At 42.5% G+C, this 16847-nt stretch overlaps 1 protein-coding gene across 3 annotated transcripts in view; it reads right to left on the bottom strand.

Annotated features, from left to right (window-relative positions):
• LHFPL3 (LHFPL tetraspan subfamily member 3) overlaps window positions 1-16847 on the bottom strand; it is a 266989-nt gene that overhangs the window by 82479 nt on the left and 167663 nt on the right. For all 3 annotated transcript variants that reach the window (XM_030013323.1, XM_030013324.1, XM_030013322.1), the window contains exon 2: window positions 774-1010. In XM_030013323.1, the coding sequence (XP_029869183.1) occupies window positions 774-1010 (237 nt within the window). The remainder of the gene's footprint in view (window positions 1-773; window positions 1011-16847) is intronic.

Genomic DNA, 16847 nt, shown 5'->3' with positions numbered 1-16847 from the left:
AGCTGTGGATGCTGGGGGAGCACAAGGGGAAGGGGTGTAGAAATCAGCCAGGCTTGCACACGCTCACCAAACAGCATCTCTCCTCTCGCAACGGTGTGATAAACTACTGGCCTGAGCCAGTTCCATGTTCTTAATCTAGAAATGTGTTTTACCCCAACCCACTGCATGAATATTCAGTTACTACAGCATCCTAGATTCCCATGAGCTGACTAATGAGCTCAAAGCAACACAATCAAACAAGAACTAGGATTCGTCATTCCTGGCTCTGATCCTTAGTCCACCGGTGCCTTGCTGTATAGGCGGTCCCATTACATAGCTCATTGCCAATCTCCCAAGTCAACACTCCCCCCTTATTGTGTACTGTGCTAACACATACGCCATATTACAGCCATTCATATTACAATGGAATATCTTAAAGGAACCAAATGAACAAATCTTGCATGATGTACAGAAAAAGATGGAGATAGTGAAACTTAAATGCTAATGAAATAATGTACAAGTGGGTAACACAAAAACATCCCATGTACAGCTCTAAAAACTGTTAAGGATAAAAGTCATGCATAGTGCAACAATTGTGGCAATTTCGAGCTTTCTTAGATTTTGGAGGCTGAAAAACAAAACTTCCTCTGCCCCTTGCATTTCTTCTTTCCCAGCAACTTAGGAAGCAATCCAGCATGCCAACTTCTAAGTATAAAATAAAATGAAACCAATCATTGTTTTTAAGCAAGTGCCCTTGAGGCCACCCAATAATAGTGTTTCTAAAGCAGTCCTACCTTTGTTTTCCAACTTGAGCTCCTCTGCTAGCAAGCTGTCTTGTCTGTTGCCAAGCACAAATGCCAGAAATGAGAGGATCAGGGCATCCAAGATTCCAATAATCGCCAGGATATATGCCCAGCGGACTGAACAAGCCCCCAGCGTGTACTTGTCTGTCTTTTCACCACACATCCGTTTTACCTCATCTGAATCCCAGCCATCAGGAAAAATCATACAACCCAGGACGAGACAGGCAGCTTGGAAAAAAAAGAAAAGGAGAACAATGGGATAATGAGACCAAACTTTCATTTTGATGAGAACCTACACAGTTATCATTAAAGCAACACACTTTTTTATCCTGAGCTTCAAAGCCAGGTTACTTAAAAACAAGTCACAGAATTATATGCTGTGATTAAGTGTTTAATATAAAAACCTAAGATACAACATCAATTGCACACCTTGCTTTAAAAGAAAAAGATGCATCCTGAATCCCTGGCCAGTTTTTGTACCAGTACAATCACATTTCCTGGTGAGACTGATTTCTTCATTGTAATATGAAAGGCTCACACAAAAAAAAGAGGGGAAAATTATTAATAACCTGGATATTCAAAGGAAACACCGGATTACTGTCAAATGGTCAGGCAAACAAACCAGAGAAAAATAGAGGAAAAAACCTACCTATTATTTCTGGTAATCTAAGTGCTTGTAACACACATAGGTAATAGCAAGGGTTTTTTTTGTCATTTGGCAGTACCCCTTTAACTGAAATATGTTTTATGCATAAGGTTTGTACTCCTCAAAAGCACAAGTAATGACATTGTTCTGCAAGGAAAAATAAGCTGTCAACATTGTTGTCAACTTCTGATCTAGTTTACCTGAGAAATCAACATATGACATCTTAAACATGAAAAAGTGCTGATCCTTTTAACACCAGGAGAAATGAAAAGCCTCTCCCCACACGGAAAGCCAGCCAACATGGACCACCAGCTGCTCCAGGTAGGGGCACCTGTACTGTGGCGAGGACAGAGGCAAAGGGTGGGTGTTTGGGTGCTCATCCATCAGCCTGCGTGACTGCTAAAAGGTTGAACTTAATTTTTGAGTAGCAGAAATTTGCTTTCACCCTTGGTTCCCAGGGAAACTGCCCTGCTGTGGGCGAGCAGGTAGTGTCACGGGCCAACGTGGCTCTTGTGGACCAGGCAAAATGGTGTGACAAGTTCGTTTTTTTTCAAAAGTAATGTGCTCCATCACCTGAAGCAGGGTCAATCTTGCCCACTGGCCGGCAGTTGCTGTAACGTCCCCTGCCTGGACGGCTCCAGGGTGAGGGCTGAGCACACACGGCTACCTGTGCCTGGCCACCCACACCTTGGGTGGGACGTGGGTGCTCTTGGACATGGAGACCTCAAGCGTGGCCCCCGCTGGGTTCTGGAGCATGGTCACAGCCCTTGCCCAAGCACATTACCAGCCCGGGTTTGGCCAAAGCCTTGAGCTGGCACAGGACTTGCTGTTCAGACACATATCCTGTGCTCACCGGGGAGCAGCCTCCTTGGCGGTTGTTTGCCCCAGTTCCTACTGGAGTGTGTGCCTTGCGGTGGAGGGTACCATGACAGGGATGCAGCACCAGGGCTTGTGCCCCTGAGATGATAGGCTGTGTCCTGAGGTGGTGATACATCATTACAGAAACACACACAAAAAAGCAAACCCATACACTGAATCTTCACTTACATGGTCTCTCCACACTGAGTCACTAACTGAGAAAATCCACGGGCTGAGAAAACATGCCCATATGCCAATCTCATAGGACTGGACCGAACGTACTTCTGCACAGGACGCGGCGTCCCGCTGCCTGCAGGGACTGTCACTGGGCACAGCTGAAGGAGCGCAGCAAAGGCATGACTTGTACCTTGCCTGTTGCTTTTGGACAATGTCTCTCCCTGGGAATCCCCGTGTGGGTTGGCCCTGCTGTGAGTGGGGTGATGGACCAGGTGGTCTCCAGAGGTCCCGTCCAACTTGAACTGATTTTTGGCAGGGAGGTGGCATGTTGGTAACAGGGGACAGAGCAGTTGGGTACTCATGGCACATTTCCTATCAGAGTAATGGGAATAGCACATGGATACTCTTAACTGCAGCCCTTGGTCATGCTGATGAACTTGTTGGCTTCACTGAAGCAAAGAACGTGAGTGCAGCACTAGCCAGGGCAACAGCATAGGTGCATCTTCAGTAGGGGAGGATAGCATATAAAAATAAAGTAAAATAAGAAAAATCTAAAAATAAAGACTATGTTGAATGGGTTCATTCCTCAGTTTTTATTGCATTTAGGAGAATCAGAAAATCCATATGCTTTCAGTAATTGTCTGTATTGTCTTTTCTAACTCTGGAACAAGCATATTTCCAGCATTAGCCCTTCTTTCTTAGTATGGCTGATGAGATACAATGGATCCTAAATTATCTTTTATAAGTCTTAATATTATTCGAAATTGCAGGTATATGTGCTAATTGAAAGGAATACATTGTGTGGCTTTCAGCCTTTTAAATGGTTGTTGAGCCAGACCTCTGTTTGGAAACCACAGTTTATAAACCAAGTAGCTTGTGCAACAAAGAGCTGCCGTTGCTGTGGGAATTGCAGCAAGTTCTTGTCTTTCCTGGACAAGCACAAGCAGTGTGGTTTTACATACCTCTAATGCCCACAGAACAAAACCACACCTGCATTGAATCAATATGGTGAAATACTGGAAAAGAGATGTGAAAACAGAGCTCAGGATGGTAGTTTTCTTTTGACAGCTACACAATTGCTGTAGACAAAGCCTTGAAAGCATGTCTGCAGAAAGCATCTGATGTAGAATAAAAGCTGCACCTAAGGCATTTGACAAATTTTTCCTGAGCTGTTCATTTGTGTAAAAATATAACAGCTTATAATACTTTCAAGGACAATTAGGCTTAAAACCAAAGACAATTAGATAAGGACTGATTTACTCAGAACATGCAGGTTGGACAAATTGTAAGTTGCCTATTGCCTGCCTTAACTCATTTACACAATTTCATAACATCTTCCAAAGATTTTAGAGACAAACTGTACAATAATTTGCTTTCTTGAGCTGGTTACATACACTTCCAGAAAGATTATTTCTTGCAGTCAACACATAAACATTGCCCTCACACTTGCGAGGGACTCCATTGAAATGATGCAGCAAATCTGCATGCGTCTGGTGTTTGTGAAAATGTCCACATTTACCCAGGTAACTGTTGACAAAAGTTTGATTTACTATGTAACAGCAACTACCAAAGCCAGTTTACTTTTATTAATTGTCCTCAAAATGAGAGGAAGTTTAATGCACAGTTAATGATCAATAGATGTGGGATTTTTCTGCTAATTGTGCATGAATAATTAGCAAATACTTACATCTCTCTGGTTTTTTTATTACATAGCACATCAAGCATATGTTCTTAGTACTTCCTAAAAATATGTAACTTTGATCTTTTCCATCTACGTAATTAAAGATACGGGCCCTTATCTCAGGAACTCAGTGCACAGCTTCCCAGCTGTGTTCCTCAGATTCCTAATTAACTCATCTTTCCTGAATTCTGTTCCTGCACTCTTTGATATACTTGCTTAACTTTCTGGACTCATTCTGTTGATTGCAGTTGGACTTCTCTTGGTAATAAGACACACAGGTAAATGGTGGCTGGACTAGATCTCTTTGCATAAAGGCAGATATCAAAGAGGGGATATTATTATTTCCCCTTTCCCTATAGTTTAGATGCTTCCTAATAGATGACTATTGATCAACATCTTCAGATGCAGGAATCATACCTTACCTGTAGAGGTTAACATAAGTAAGATTAGTCAACCTTGAGTCTTCACTTGCTGAGGGAATATTTTACACTGAATGCCTTTAAGAATACAGACTTGCTCAATAGTATGAAACAGGTAATGATTCATTTATCAGCTACAAAAAGACAGGTATAAGATCCACCTACAGACCTACTTTGTATTGCTAGGAATTTTTACATTTTAATCCTTCTAAAGAGGATTAGAAGATTTTTCTCTAGAAGGAAATTACTTTCAGTTTTATACAAATTTGAAAAATGGAAACTATTTAATGCAATTTCAGTGAAACTGCTAAGAGATGATTTTATAACACAGGCATGGGTCCCGTATCTTTCTCTAAACTTCCACTGTCTCTAATGGCAATGTGACTGAAATGGCAATGTAACAAAGGCTACTACTGTTTTACTACTATCAAGTTCTAATAAATTCCGAAACTTTTGGATTTGGAAAGCTCACCTATTGAATGAAAAGACTTAAATCATCAGTTCCTACAGACTTTTTGATTCAAGTAAGGAGAAAGTTAAATCTATATTGGTTGAAGGCAGTCTTCCGTGTGTGAGCTGAATACATCGGATTAGCACCATCTTCCTGAGCCTGCAGACAGCCCAGCCTAGGACCTCTGTAGCTCATCAAGAGCTTTCACGAGAAGCATCAGGGGAAAATTGATAAATGACTGATTAGTGTCACTGACACCATTCAGAACTATTTGGGCAACTGTAAAACTTACAAGCATCATATCCACATCGTTTTCCTTTTGGTTGCCTGAGAAAACTCCTGGCAGGAATACTGCCTTTGTAACAACGGCTCTGGGCCTCCTCCAGGCCTTCCTCTAATTTTCTTACAAGACATGGGGTAACAAATTGTTTCTCCTACATACTGGAGTCTGGTGAAGCTTTTCAAGCTTTTAAAAAATAATTAATAAATAGTAGTTAAACATGCCTGATATACATTTACTTCTTTTCTTAAAAGCTCTTTTCTCATATGAACAGCTAACAGAAACTGCCACATGGTTTTCCTTTAGGGCTCTGAGTGACAAGACAAATTATTCATACTAAGAGAGGGAGTCCAGGATTTTACCTCCTGGGACGAAAGGATGCAGATATGACACTTGCAGAGATTGGAAACAGACCCTGAATTGTTGTTGGCACTGACACACTTGTGACTCTGACCAAGCTAATATTATCACAGCTCATGCTCTGTGCATGAGCTCAAATGGTAATTAGCAAGCAAGTAGTTCATGATCCTATGGCTGTGCCAAATATGGTGACAGATTAATACTATATCATTGCATGGAATGAGGTTCTACTTATAAAAAGGCTGACTGTTATACAGGAAACCAGTGCTGAGAAATTCCCGCTGGCAGGACTCCTCTCTCATCTTCATTCTTTTCTTGACAAAATACCCAATTTGCTTGCATGTAGAGTGTGATGATGGCAAGTTTCCTGATAAACGAGTCAAAAAAATGGAATGGGAATTACACTGACCAGCTATTTTCTTTCCATACCCACACATGCAAGAGCCTCCAAGCCTCCATGGTTCCAAAAACTGAGAGGTTCTTTGTTTTCAGATTTTTTCCTAAATGCTATTTACAAAAACAGTGACCCATTAAACTCCAATAAATTGAATAGAGTTTTTGCCAGCCATTTTGGTGGAGTGAATTTCTAGGACAGAGCAAAATGAAAGGTGAGGATTCTGGCAGGGGACATTCATTAGGACTACAGTCTTTCAGGAACTTGTACCCGGGAAAGAAAGAAAGGGTGAGGGGAGGTGGCTGAAGACATAGGCTCAAATACAGTCCTGAGTGAACACAGAGGCTGCACGTCCATGCAGCTGAGATTGATTTTGTATTATGGACTGTACTAATGAGTGGGATAATAATTCTCTGTGTTTACATTTATGTTCTGGCTTGGAGCAAACGTGCAATTTTGAAGCAAATGCCCTGATTCTCTCCATTTACTGATTCCACTCACAGAAACAGTTCTGGTGCATGTAAAACAGATTATTTTTGGAGCAGGTTAGAAGTTCCTTTCCAAAAGTTCTTCCAAGCTGGATGGGGACCTTAAAATTCTGATTCAGTGTGTGAGCTTCATCACCACAAAACCTGTGCCTAGAAGAAGGCTCTTGAGCCACACAGAGCTTCCTTCCTGAAATGGTTCTTGTGCAATACAAAGAGGCAATGCCATATAAGACTTTTTATTTGGTGCTTTGTTTGAAGACTGTCGGATCCAGTCTTCAGCTTTGGGGAGGTTCTTCAAAGAGATGCCAACTGGCTCCCCAAGGAGAAGACACAGCCTGTTAATTTGTGTCATAAGCAGACTGAAAGTTCCTCTGGCAGCAGGATATCTTGGTGGTGCTCATATAGGGTTGCTAACCACATGATTGTTGTTGGGTATGAGAGAGCCAGTGAGAAAAGTGGCATGAAATTCAAGATTCAAGGGCAGTGTTCTTGGAGAGCTGGAATGATAAAATCATATCCAGACTTCTGTGCCCTGGGCTCCCATGTGGGACAAGGGAGCTGCCCTGTGGAATTACTCCAGGACACTGATATGCCACTTTCATGTAAGTGACATGGACAAAAGCAGAGCTTCCCAGAGAGGTCCAAAGACGCTCCCCCTACCCTGGCAAGTGAAGGAGCAAAGGTTTGTGGGTTAATCTTCCTTCAGAAAGCTTCAAACAACATGTATAATGGGGGCATTTTGTCCAGGAGACGAGTAGTTCTCATTTGAAGTATAAGCCTAGAACCCCATATGATGAGGATGTGAGAGGCTTCAACAGTAACTGCTTTAATTTACTTATTGTCTTATTTTGCATCATCTTACTTGGTAATGTAGACAAGCCTGAACCTCTCCACAGGATTAAGAACATTTATAGACAGTGCTAAGGGAGAGAAAAAGGAGAACCTCCCACTGCATTCCTGTGATAACAGAAAAGATCTGACACAATTATGGCCACTTGACTTATTAGGGCACTGGCTTTTTGATGCCAAATCTGGTAAGTATGTATATATATATATATATTTTTTTTTATATATATATATGTATATATCAAGAGATATGTGTATTTCCCATGCTGATTTTAAGAAAAGGAAAAAGAAGACCAAATATTCAGTGACTGGACAGCAAAGAGAAAGAAAATAATATTGTGGAAGGCGGTAGCAAGGTAGGTGCTACAGTCAGGGAGAGAAGACTTGCCATAACCTGGCTGAGTTGACAGATAATGGAGATATTGTGATGCCTGGTAGTTATGCTTAGACAGCAAAATGGAAGAATTTGATCAGCTGTTGCAAGATGTGAAGCTGGATAAGAGAAATATTGTTGACCAACAGCCATTCCAAAAGACAAGCACTAAAGAACATGAGCTGTTCAGAAAGATGGAAACAACTGGGAAAGTGAAGTAATGTTATATGTGAGGAATGTGTTAAGCTGTAAATATGTAGAAAAGAATAGCAAAGATAGTGCGATCTACTTCAGTTAAGGTCAGTTGAGGGAAGAACTGTAAGAGAAATTTTACTGCACTAACGGGGCCGGTTTTAGACCTCAAATGCTGGATTCATGTATGGATAGAGTCTTCTTTGATATGATAGAGACAGAAACTCTGTGAGGGGTTGTATCATCATGGGAGCATTTAACTTCCCAGTTTTGATCATTAGCCACGATAATTAAACTTTGAGATTAATGCGGTTCTATGAATAATTTAGTTAGTACAACAATTATCTATCTTAGCTTGAGCATAAAGATTATTGCATTGGATTTGCATGGCAAGGTTTTGGTAGTGGGGGTCTACAGGGGTGGCTTCTGTGAGAAGCTGCTAGAAGCTTTCACCATGTCTGACAGAGCCAATGCCAGCCGGCTCCAAGACAGACCCGCCGCTGGCCAAGGCCGAGCCAGTTGGTGATGGTGGTAGCGCCTCTGGGATAATGTATTTAAGAAGGGGGTCGGGGAAACTGTGCAACAGCAGCTGGAGAGAGGAGTGAGAACATGTGAGAGAAACACCTATGCAGACCCGCAGGTCAGTGCAGAAGGAGGGGGAGGAGATGCTCCAGGCGCCGGAGCAGAGATTCCCCTGCAGCCCGTGGGGAAGACCATGGTGAGGCAGGCTGTCCCCCTGCAGCCCAGGGAGGTCCACGGGGGAGCAGATCTCCACCTGCAGCCCGGGGAGGACCTCATGCCGGAGCAGGTGGGTGCCCAAAGGAGGCTGTGACCCCGTGGGAAGCCTGTGCTGGAGCAGGCTCCTGGCAGGACCTGTGGCCCCATGGAGAGAGGAGCCCACGCTGGGGCAGGTTTTCTGGCAGGACTTGTGACCCCACGGGGGACCCACGCTGGAGCAGTCTGTGCTCCTGAAGGACTGCAGCCCGTGGAAGGGACCCACACTGGAGCAGTTCATGAAGAACTGCAGCCTGTGGGAAGGACTCATGCTGGAGAAGTTTGTGGAGGACTGTGTCCTGTGGGAGGGACCCCACGCTGGAGCAGGGGATGAGTGAGGAGTCCTCCCCCTGAGGAGGAAGGAGCGGCAGAGACAACGTGTGATGAACTGACTGCAATCCCCATTCCGCAGGGGGAGGAGGGAGAGAAAACTGGGAGAGGAGTTGAGCTGGGAAGGAAGGAGGGGTCGGGGGAAGGTGTTTTAAGATTTGGTTTTATTTCTCATTATCCTACTCTGATTTTGATTGGTAATAAATTAAATTAATTTTCCCCAAGTTGAGTCTGTTTTGCCCGTGATGGTAACTGGCAAGTGATCTCTCCCTGTCCTTATCTTGACCCAAGAGCTTTCTGTTATATTTTCTCTCCCCTGTCCAGCTGAGGTGGGGAGGAGTCATCAAGTGGCTTTGGTGGTGTCCTGGCGCCCAGCCAGGGTCAATCCACCACAATAATGTAAGAGTATCATAGATTTTTATGGGTGTGTGGCAGGTGACTCACAAGGTGCATCCCAATGACTCCTGTGAAAGATCACAACTTGTGGTGTTCCAACCATGGTAATATGCAATAGGTATTTATAGTGCCTTGTCTAGAAAAAGTATGGAAACCAGGAACTATTATTAATGGATGCAGGCCTAATCACCATCTGGGCAAAAAATCCCTACAAATGTCATGGCAACGAATTGCTAACAGCTATAGCAGAGGTAGATGACTAACTGATGAAAAAAGCGTAAACTGAAATTACATACAACAAGAGATAAAAATAATTCTTTACAATGAAGCAGGTATGGGAGGTGGTATAGCTAGAAGCCCACAGGAAGGTATGTGTCGAAAGTTACATTTACACTGTTTCACCTCCTGCAGTGTCCACTGGCCCTGGGATCTAATAATTTTTTTCTTCTGATTTTTCTGTTTAAAGTGTCTAAAATAACATGAAAACTGTGTCACAGTCCACCAGAGTTTTTCTAACATGTCTTTGTACCACAGAATGTGTGTTATGAGCTGAAGGTCTATGCCCAGAGATCACAGGAATGACAATGGTGCTTGCAAACGCATGGGCTCAGTGGGCCACGACCTGGGAGTCAACCATCATGATGCCAGGTTGTTTGACTATGTGGGGATATGCAAAAGCCACTTTTCTCACGTGCTAGAGTCTCCTGAAAAAGAACTGTAGAAGTAATGAAGGAACTACTTGTTTATATTGCATCTTTGTTTTTTTGTCAGATCACAGCCTTCTAATGCAATTTTGGCTTGGCTTTGCTTGGTAACAAAACTTACTATTGAAAGTGTTTATTTTGAATGCTGTCACAGAGGAGTGTTACATCTTTCTAATTTAATGTTAACTTCTCTTTGTAGAACCTGGTCTTTAGCCAAACCATATCAAACCATAGCATACTGAAATGTACTAGATTTAATTAATGAATAAACTCAATATAAATACAGTGTAGGCTACAGCAGACAGACTGGAGAATAGGTGCTATTATGAATGGCATAGGCTAGACATCACTTGAGATTTATACAGCTGATGTTTCAGCACAAGTTACTGATCCAAGTAGCGAAGCTATTTTAAACATGGTTTTGGTAAAGAAGGAAGAGCTGAAAATAATCTTACCTTCAGTGACCATGAGTCAATTCAATTTAAATAAAATGAGAGTATGAATAAAAATGATCCTGAAACTGTGTTTAAAAAATGCATATTTCAGAGGGACAAACTTTGACAAGCTGAAGAAACTAGCGAACAAGTTAACTAGACTGAAGAGGTCCATACTTAATTGTGGGGAATGCCTTGAATTTCTTTCAAAGATGTACCTTTTCTGATGTATCTTGACAAGGTGAATAAAATTCCAGGGGTACTTTCAGCTCTGTCTGAATGAGTAGCAAACTGTTTCCTTCTACCCTCATTACCTATCCCCCCCAAAAGCCTTGGAAAAAGTAAACAATATGTGAGCACAGATATTAGAAATTATATGAAAAGGGACTAGTTAGCAAAGAAAGACACATTTAGGAGGTTAGATAATGCAGGTCTAAAAGACAGCTTGCCAAAAGTCAAGCTGTGCTAAATCTTTCAAGAGAAATTGAAACAAAAAGTCAAATAATGTTCAATTAGGTTAACAAAGAAAGAAGAAAAGCAGATATGGACTGAGGCTGGGTCAAGGACCTGATTCTTTGCCTCACTTTTCAATGAGGACAACAGCAGAGAACAGGAGGACAATGACCTGTCAGCTGGGCATGAGCATTCGGAAATGGGAACTCCTGACTTCAAGCCCACAGCAAACCTGAAACGATCATAATGTGCTCAAGCTGGAGCAATGGACCCTCCAACACCAAATATTGAAATAACTGACACATTGAACTGCAAAGCTGGTAGGAATGTTTTTTAAACAAATTTATTGTTGATATACTGGAGAACAGCATATGTGCTACCTAATTTTTAGAAAAAACAAAACAAAATTGAGAATGGAAAAGTAATTGGAGCACAGACTCACCCATCAGTTTGACCTCAGTTCTTTGAATAATTATTGAAGGAAAGAATAACTAAAGCCATAGAAAGAAATACAAAGTGGGGTGATGTTAGCATGGGTCTATCTGACAGCTAGGAAGCAGTGACTTTATAAAAGAAAGCTAAGTAAGACAATCTTCAGAAAGCATTTGATACTGTGTCATATAGAAACATTTATTAACCTGGAGAATACAGAGATTAGCATAAGAATTTAAGGTCCTTATGGTACTTGTCCATGGGGAGCTGACATTTTTTGCTTGAAGGGAAAGTCTCGAGCTGTTGTGAGGGTACATTGGGCACCTCAAGGATCAGCCTGGGTGTCAATCATTTAGTATTTTCATTAGGAGCTTTGGAAAGAGTAGAGGTTTGCTAGTAAAATCCACTGATGGGAGGTACTATCAATGCAGAAGACTATTGGGACAAATGGTAAAGAGGAGAAAACATATAAGTATGTTGATCAGCCCTTGGAGGACCATGAGTCACCAGTAAAATGCACCCATGAAAAAGGTAAACCTGAGCATTGGCAGTACCAGGGAAAGTTTTTTCAGCATAATGTAAGCGCCAGAGCCATCTGGTGCTGGTGGTTTCTAATCTTTAGAAGAATGATGTTTGGAACAACCAGTTAATCAGAGCAAGATTATTTTAAGATGTAATGTGGTACTTTAGGAAAGGTATGATGCTGTAACTGCCCATGATAAGGGGACTAGATCTGATGATTTAGTAGGTCTTCTCCAGGCTTATGTTCTTATGAATAGGCTGAGAGATAAACATCATTGAAATAAAGAAGGATATCTAAGGGGAATACCAGCCAAAGAATTAGGAGCTAGATGGAACTACAGAAAGTTATGATCAAAAATAGTGTTGTCTATATCAAACCGAGAAGAAAATCTAGCAGAATAAATGGGGGCAAGAGGCAAAGGAGGAGCTCACTATTGGGCTGTCCCACTGTGGTCTTTATAGAAATTTGCCCTTTCCTTTCTTTACTAAAGGTTTGAAAATGTGATGGCAAAGAAAGAGGAAAGGCAGAAAGTGATTTTCTTTTTTTGCTGGTCCTCATCCAAGCTGTCCTGACTTCCCTGCCAAACATCAAGCAACTACAACAGCCTGGTTTTGTACTTGAGAAGTGCATGCGTCCAGCTTTTTTCTAAAGCGACTGCAATTGCAAGCAAATCTAAACATGCTGGTGAGTGGGGAAGTCTGGGAGTGCACCAGCCACTGTTTTCAGGATAAACATGGCAAAGTTCTGCAGGCTTCTGAGGTGGAAGCAAGGTGCAGAAGCAAGAGATATTCATACAAAAAGGGAATTTCTACAACTGAGTCTACTATAGTGTCCACAATAAATACTACTGTTTCAGCCTTTTGCTCCTGAAAACTAACTTCGCAGCCAGTAAGTACTCACTTGCAAAAAAGGAGGCTGAAGAATTTCATGATTACTCTGTATAAACACAAGAGAATGGATCCCAGAGAGGGGGAAGAGCTATTTAACTGGAAGGGCAGTCTTGGCACCTGAACAAATGGATATAAACCATCCAGGAATACATTTAGGCTGTAAAGTAGAAGGCGGTTTTGAATTGTTGGGGGAGAGATTCTGGCACAAACTCAGTAGCTGTAGCCAGGCCAAAAAGTTTTAAGTTGTCCAAGTTGATGATGTTAAATAGTTATTAAAGGTGGAGTTTGATCAGTGTATTAAAAAATCATTAGGAAGTGTTTCTCTATGAGGCTACATTGAGCTACTTTGGGCCTTTAAGATAACTGCAAGAACTTAAAAGGTCGTATACCATATACCTTCAGACATCAGAAACCTGGGATCATCACTTTTCTCAGCATACGAGCTTTGCAGTAGCTGCAGAGCTGGACAGAAGGACAATGCAAACAGCACCCATTTGAGCCTTAGGGCAGGAGCAGCACTGGAGGCAAACTCCAGGCTTGAGCACTATGGCCCTTTTGCTGAAAAGCTTGAGATTTATTTTCCTTTGACCATAAATTTAGCAATATTCTCTATCTGGATAAACCCTGCCCTGTATTGTAGTCAGCAAAGCCCTTGCTGACTGTTTTTCCTCCTACGGTTACACTCTGTGAAACTAGTTCAGCTTACACTGCTTTATCATTGAGTTCACAACCAGCAAGGCTTCCCTACACTGTTACTGAACTCCATCCACGCTACTGCAAACCTCGACTGCAGGAGTTCGTCTGCGTCTCACCTGGTACGTGCTATGGAGCACACTAACAGCAATAGCATATTAGTAATGCATTAAAGAATCAGCCCCCCCCGCCCCAGACTACTGCTTCAGAGAAACATCTGGTATGATATCCTGGTCACGTCCACAGTTTCATTTATACAACCACTTAAGGGTATTTGACAGTCATGATTGGAAATGATTGGAAAATGGGGTAACTCACCCATCCAGTAGATGAAATACCATGGGTCAGTAGTCAACAACTGAGCGAGCGGTTTCAAAATAGCCACCAAGGATTCAACCAGTTGTTATCTGACCTCCACTTCACTAGCTGTCATGCCGTGAAAGGAACATGAACGATAAAAACACTTGCAAGAGGAAATGAAATAAAAGGGGCGGGGCGGGTGGAGTGTTCTTAAATGAGCTGAGCCTCTCCTCCACCTTTGCGGCCTCCCCTGTGGTGCTGGCGCAGAACGCTGACTCAGCACACATCGGGTGGCAGTCTGGGAGCAGCGAAACACCTGCAGTACAAACAGCTGCCGGGCAGATGCCTGCGCCTGCTCTTGGTCACTGGCCAGCTGGAGAAATCTCTCCTAGAGAAGCTGACTGAGAGATTCAAGAAGTTGTTTGGCAGTGGATAAGATAAATAGCCACTGGTGAGCTTTCTCTGCTGTAAGCTGAGATGCAGGTTCATGGTCACTGCTATGTTCTCTGCCAAAGCTTGGTTATGATTCCCAGAATATAATGCATCATGATAAGGAAATGTGATTTAATGTTGAAATGAGAATTGTTTTAAGAGCTACAATTTGTAGGCATTCAACCCGTTTGTGGGCATGACAGTCACATTCCCTTTGCCCTTTACTTGGAGCTTTGTGTTCCCCATGTACTTTAGTGGAGAAAGTGAAGTTTCAGAGGAAGTGACTGAAATCAAGTAGAAAGATGACGTGACGAACAAGGAAACATTCTGTCATGAGCAAGGAAAAAATTAGTAATTGAAAGGGGAAGGCTCTTGTCCCTCTTGTCTTTTGTAAAGCATTAATGTTTTGCTTGAAATTACCTGCAGTTGACTAAATGCCATGCTTTCCTTGACAAGTGGGAACCATACTCACCCTCTCTGAGACATTGGCTCATCCCCCAAGTATTAAAATCTGTTCAGGATTCAGCAATTTCCTCAGGGCTGGGTATCCCTCAACATACTCTGCCAGAGGGGTCCAGCTAGCTCTGTATGGTAAGATCTAGCTCTAGACTGGTTTCATTCCCCTTTTTAAAATCAGCAGCCTTCCCAAAGCCAGGCTGCACTGTGCTCCCCATCTCCTCTGAATGAGGGGACCCACGCTGGTAGCTTAGAGCGGTTTGTGGGATAGGAAAAAAGTGAGACAGGGTTTGAAGCACCTTTACACTGCAGGCAAGTGGAAGTGGGTAATGCGAAGCGAAAGGCCTGCAGAGGGGAGGACATTAATATGTGAAGGAGACAGGCAGCTGGGAGGCAGCAGTATGGGGCAGTCTCCTCTGAAAAGAGGGAGGTGGAAGCAGAAGGCAGCAGCCTTGTTCTTGAGCTGGAAATGTTAAGTCATTAACTAACTAAATGAACTAAAGTCATTACAATCATTTAAATCTGATTTCCAAAGCAGTGCTAGCTGATATTGCAAATGGACTGGCACAGAAGCAAGACAAGTTCAGAACGGATGATAAAGGCATTGACTTTTGTATAGTTCCTTTCAATGCCCCTGAGGCGCACGCATACGTCTTTATGCCTGCACAGCTTGTCATGTGCTATTCTTCACTTATCTCTGCTATAGCTCTTCCTGATCTCCTAACAGCTTTGCTCGGAAGAAAAGAGAAATGGACAATAGGCCCCGAGACTGCTTGGCTGCATTGCTTCTTCATTAAAGTTGACATTTGGCAGTGAGACTTGACTGCCTTTCAGGAGCTGATGTCTCACTGAAGCTAACAGCAGCAAAGGTATCGGGGCGCCAGTGTCTCTCCCGCTGAGCATCTGAGCTTTGGATGGTAGGAGAGAGCCCTGGAGAATGAGACCAGTAATTGGTGATGTTTTTTTCTTTTGCCTTTTTCCTGTTAAAGGGAAGAGTACCCTTTTACCTAGGGCCAAGCCTATGACATTGCTTAGCCTCCTGAACTAATTGCTTTTGACATGCCAGAGTTGAGAAAATTTATAATCTTTGAGAAAATGTGGAAGAAATCTGCATTAATTTTGTGACTATCTTATATTTATATTGGCAAGCACATCTCATCTTCCATTTGCTATCAAGTCTCTCTGATCAATAATGTGTCCTATTTTGCTCAGTGTAACTGCAACAGTCCTTGCCTTGGTGCTTTGGTAATCCTGATTCTCCTACCAGTTCCTAACTGCAAGGTCTAGTTTTGGAATTTCTGTTCGCTTCTACAGAATTACATTTCTGTGCCTTTATTTTTTTTAGTCTTGCTGGTTAACCCCAAGATTTGCACTATACAGCAAAGTTTACCATCATAGGTGTCAGCAAATCCTTGTGTGCATGCACATGCAATTTCAAGTCCTGTCTAGGTTTATGGTATCAAGTTGTATTACCTTTTTTGAACATTTTTGTAAGTCCAGCATCTGTACTGTTCTAGTGCTGCAATGCCTCTGAGGTAAAGAAACCCTTAGTACTTCCAATATGGCAAACAACCACTCTGGTGCTGATTTTCAGCACCAATGCCCAGAAGTCACAGAAAGTAGGTCTCCCTCCATTTAATATTTCTAGCATATGCCTATTAATATACCAGTGCTGGTGATTTCTGTCTTAAAGAAATTCAGATGTCTGTTCAGATATTGAAAGGACTGGAATAATGTAAGGCAAAGCAGCAATGCAAGGCAAAGGGAAAATCTGACAGTCCCACCAAAACCAATGAGACATGGGATGCCAGAAAAGTTGGGTACTTGCAAAGTTCGGTATGAAGCTTGAGGGCTTGCTAGGTGACCTCTGAAAGCCCAGAAGTGCATGCTGCCCACCACCTAATTGAAAAGGATGAACCAGGAGATGCGGTGTTTCCAAAGGGAGTAAGAGGACTAACCCAACTGGATTCAGAGATGGAGCCAGAGGAAAGAGGAGTTGAACTGGCATTGCAGTAACTGTGTCTTCTTTCAAAAACATTCATAGGTCCTAAAGCCCCATGTCCTTTTTCCAGTACTCTATTTA

Source organism: Aquila chrysaetos, chromosome 5, assembly GCF_900496995.4.
Source record: "Aquila chrysaetos chrysaetos chromosome 5, bAquChr1.4, whole genome shotgun sequence".
Taxonomy (NCBI): Eukaryota; Metazoa; Chordata; class Aves; order Accipitriformes; family Accipitridae; genus Aquila; species Aquila chrysaetos.
Note: the sequence above shows the minus strand (reverse complement) of the source record. Positions and strands in the feature narration are given on the sequence as shown.